Below are 4,749 nucleotides of genomic sequence, written 5' to 3'. Positions count from 1 at the left end.
ATTTTCGTTTATTTTGATGGATTTGACTGTTTTTTCTGAAAGATGTTAATTTTTAAAATAAAAATATTACAAAAGACTGAAAATTGCAAAATTTCTTTTGAAATGCGTTTTTGTTTGACTTATTTCTTAGAGAAACGTACAGAAATTTACCAAAAAAGTTAAAAACGACAAAATTAGCCCTGAAAATGCATTTCTCTCATTTGTTTTTATTACCTGTAATCGGTTTTCAACTTTCTGAATTTGAAATTTGTTATTCAAATAAGGTAAAAAGTGAAAAATTAGATCTTTGAATGCATCATTTCCATCTGTTTTTTAAATTTTTTGCAGTAAATTGCGAAATTTGGTCCAAAAACTCATTATTTTCTATGAATTTAAAAATTTTTCATGAGAAAGCTGCATAATTGCATAAACAAAATAGAAATTTGCGAAATTGTTTTTGGTTATTTCAACAAATTAGAATTTTTTTATTATTAAATTAAATATAAAATGCGTTATTTTCTATGAATTTAAAATGTTTTTCGTAAGAAAGTTGCACAGTTCAGAATACCTACTTTGCCTACACAAAACAGAAATTTGCGAAATAATTTTTGTTTTTTTTTTCAGCGAATTTTGAAACTTTTTGACGATAAAAAAATGGTATAATTTAATTTAATCTTTTAATTTCTTGCCTTTTTTGTTTCTATGAGTCGTTTTCTACGAATTTTGTGGAGGTAATTGTAAAATTTGTTTGTTTTTTGAAGTATTTTATAAGAAAAAACTCACAAAAATTAAGAGATTTTGTCCAAACTATTGGTCCAAAAACTCATTATTTTATATGAATTTAAAAGTGTTTCATGAAAAAGTTGCATAATTGCGTTAACAAAATAGAAATTTGCGAACTTATTTTTGATTATTTTAACGAAAAGTTTTCATCGAGGAACTCTAAATTCGATTTTTTTTTAAACAAAGAAGAAAATCTTTGAGTTATTTGAGTCTGACATTTGACTCTTTTTTCTGAAAGATTTTAATTTTTCAAACAACAAAAATATTACAAAAGACTGAAAATTTCTTTTGAAATGCTTTTTTGTTTCACTTATTTCTTAGAGAAATTTATTTCCATACAGAAATTTACCAAAAAAGTTAAAAATGACAAAATTAGCCCTGAAAATGTATTTCTCTCGTTTGTTTTTATTACCTGTAATCGGTTTTCAACTTATTGAATTTGAAATTTTTTATTCAAATAAGGTAAAAAATGAAAAATTAGATCTTTGAATGCACCATTTGCGTCTGTTTTTTTTTAATTTTTTGCATTAAATTGCGAAATTTGGTCCAAAAACTCGTTATTTTATGTGAATTTAAAAGTTTTTCATGAGAAGATTGCATAATTGCGTAAACAAAATAGAAATTTGTGAAATTATTTTTGGTTCTTTCAGCAAAATTGGATTTTTTTAGCGAGAAACTCACTAAATTTGGATTTTTTTTTTCAAAAAACAGGCAGAAAATTGCTGAATTAGGTTTGAAACGCATTATTTTTGCTTGTTTTGGTGGACTTAGAGCCTTTTTCATTGCGAAACTTGCTGAATTCAAAAAACAATTTTGTTTGTTTATTATTTAGATTTTTTCTACCGAAAAAGTCACACCTTTCATCAAAGAAAAGGGGAAAATTACAAAATTAAATATAAAATGCGTTATTTTCCATGAATTTAAAATGTTTTTCATAAGAAAGTTGCACAGTTCAGAATACTTTGCCTACACAAAACAGAAATTTGCGAAATATTTTTTGTTTTTTTTTTCTGCGAACTTTGAAACTTTTTTTTACCGATAAACTTACTAAATTTGGATTTTTTTCAAAAATAATACAGAAAATCGCTGAAATAGATCCTGGAACGCATTATTTCCGCTTTTTTGGTGGATTTAGAGCGTTTTTCATTAAAAAACCTACTGAATTAAAAAAAATCCCCAAAACAAGACAGGAAATTCAAAATTTTTGTTCCAAAGAATTTAAATTTCCAGAGATTTCATCTAACAGAGTAAAAAAATGCAAAATTAAGCTGAAAATATATGATTTTCTATGAATTCAGAATTTGATGAGAAACTCAGAAAAATTGGGAGATTTTGCCCAAAAAAGCGCAAAATTAGATCTTCAAATGTATTATTTTTGTCTGTTTTTATAAATTTGGAGCGTTTTTCATCGAGAAGTTTGCTGAATTCAAAAAACTAGATGAGAATTTGGTCTAAAACTCATTATTTTCTGACTTTAGAAGAGTTTTTTATGAGAAAGTTGCACGATTCACAATATTTTGCCTTAAAAAAAACAGAAATTTGCGAACTTATTTTTGGTTGTTTCAACGAAATTTTTTTATCGAGAAACTAATTCGATCTTTTTTAACACAAAGCAGAAAATTAATTAGATCTGAAACGCATCATTTTCGTTTATTTTGATGGATTTGACTCTTTTTCTGTAAGATTTCGTTAAAACAAAAAAAATATTGCTAAAGACTGAAAATTACAAAATTTCTTCTGGAATGCTTTTTGTTTCACTTATTTCTTCGAGAAACATACAGAAATTTACCAAAAAAGTTAAAAATGACAAAATTAGGCCTGGAAGTGCATTTTTCTCCCTTGTTTTTATATTATAACCTGTTTTCAACTTTCTGAATTTGAAATTTTGTGTTAAAACAAAGTACTAAAATCCACAATCAAAACAGGGAAACCGAAATCCAGAAAAGTTACGCTGAAATAGAAAAAGGTTGACTCTTAAATTCAAAATTATAAAACTTTCAGAACTTGAAACTTATGAAATCAGAATTACAGATTCCGCCATTATAGAATTCAAAAATTAATGAATATTAGAAACTTATTGACATTTCTATAATTGTAGAAATCCAGAAAGTCCAGAAATTTACTGATTTTTGAAAACGAGATAAAAATTTGATTTTTTTGGCGCAGTCTGTAGGATTTTGAAATTTTGATGTGTTTGTTTTCCACCCTGGCTTGGAAATACTCTCTTGTTTTTATAATTTATAATAGATTTTCAACTTTCTAAATTTGAAATTTTTTATTCAAACAGGGTACAAAATTCCGAAATTTGGTTTAAGTGTAAATCAGCCATTTTCTATAAAGCTTTTCGGAGAGAAAGTCACAAATTTCAAATTAATTCAGTTTCTCTTGTTGAAAATCTAAAAATGCTTCGAACTCTTAAAAAATAAATAAAGCTAAAAATTTTTAGTTCTAAAAATATAAAAATGGAAACATATTGAAATCCAGAAAAGTTGGAATTAAAAACCTTTAGAACTTGAAACTTTTGAAAACAGAATTCCGCCATTCTCGAATTCAAAAATTAATGAATGTTAGAAACTTAGTCACATTTCTGTAATTGTAGAAACCCAGAAAATCCATATTTTTGAAAAGGGTGATAAAAATTTAACTTTTGTGGATTTTTTAATTTTTTTTACAAACTTGATTGGCGCAGTCGGTAGGATTTTGAAATGTTGATGTGTTTGTTTTCCACCCTTGTTCAAATTTTTCCTTTTTGCAGGAGAGGCCTGCTGAAATCCTGCTGGCACCAGGACCCCAAGATGCGCACTCGTGCGTCGGAAATCGTCGAGTTCCTCGCCAACAACCCCCGCCTGATCCACCCCTGTCTCGAGGTGCCCCTCGCCTCGGTCCAGCTCGAAGACACCAACCAGCTGGAAATCAACCTCCCTGACCAGTTCCGCAAATGCTCCAGCAGCGACATCAAGGTCTCTCCGACGATCCCCAATGGGGTGGCCCCCCCTGTGCCGTACCTCGACACGGCCACGGACAACTGCTGCCCCCGGGAGCCCCTCCTCGGCACCTCCAAGTCCAATTCGAGCCTCCTCAACTTCGGCAAATACGTCGCCATACACCACGACGACAACAGGAGGAACAACGAAGACAATGGGGACTATTTGGCGCACACTGCGGCGCCCCCTAACGGCTACGTCGTCTCCAATGTTTAATGGAAATGTCAATGAAGAGGCTGTGGTTATTTTTTGACGACTCAATACGTAATTTTTTGGGGGAAGCACCGTTTTTTTTGCATTTCCACGATACAGTTGTTGGTTCTAGTCATTTGACGATATGTCGCTTAATCGAAATCATTCGTCCAATAGTATTAACATGTATTAATTTTGTTCTTTGAGCCTGTGACAGGTCCATGACTACACTACGAGTTCCTTATCGCAAAAGACTTTGAGTTTTTTGGGGGGAAGACTCCCAAGACAGGCGGTTTTTATATTTAAAACGATTTAATTAAGATTTTTTTTTCAATTTGTGTCGCACTGTTGTATATTGAATACCAAACGATTATATCAAATATTTATTTTTAAGGAATGTGAATGGGTGAATGACGCGTGTTTAAAACAATTACATTTTGTACCTGACGTTTCGTTTTAAGTAATATTTACTTTAAGATTATTAATAAACACTTTCAATAATGCTTTCCGTACTTTTCTCTTCCCCTTTACCCATAAACTGACTTATATTAGAAGTGGAGTACGGAAAATCAAGAAAAAAACATAAGTTTTGTTATTACAAAGAAAAACTCATCACTAAATTCTGTTTTTTCCAAATCACTGAACTAGGTTTGAAACGTACTATTTTCATTTGCATTGGTAGACTTGGAGCCTTTTTTATTCAGAAACTTACTGAATCAAAAAATTTCACCAAAACAAGACAGAAAATTTTTAGTTGTGTTAACGTCATAGTGGATCACGAGTTGAGGACAAATAAAAAATTTTTCCTTAA

The 4,749-nt window shown here is 30.1% G+C and overlaps 1 protein-coding gene across 3 annotated transcripts in view; it reads left to right on the top strand.

The window, feature by feature from the left end:
* LOC123012942 overlaps positions 1-4,442 on the top strand; it is a 58,326-nt gene extending 53,884 nt beyond the window's left edge. For all 3 annotated transcript variants that reach the window (XM_044411185.1, XM_044411186.1, XM_044411187.1), the window contains one exon: positions 3,518-4,442. In XM_044411185.1, the coding sequence (XP_044267120.1) occupies positions 3,518-3,962 (445 nt within the window). In that variant the 3' untranslated portion in view covers positions 3,963-4,442. The remainder of the gene's footprint in view (positions 1-3,517) is intronic.
* The last annotated feature ends 307 nt before the right edge of the window (positions 4,443-4,749 follow it).

The sequence above is a fragment of the Tribolium madens genome, unplaced genomic scaffold (genome assembly GCF_015345945.1).
Source record: "Tribolium madens isolate multiple individuals breed KSU strain unplaced genomic scaffold, Tmad_KSU_1.1 Scaffold_96;HRSCAF=242;Tcas5.2_LG5, whole genome shotgun sequence".
In the NCBI taxonomy this organism is placed as follows: domain Eukaryota; kingdom Metazoa; phylum Arthropoda; class Insecta; order Coleoptera; family Tenebrionidae; genus Tribolium; species Tribolium madens.
This window is presented reverse-complemented; position numbering and strand designations above follow the sequence as displayed.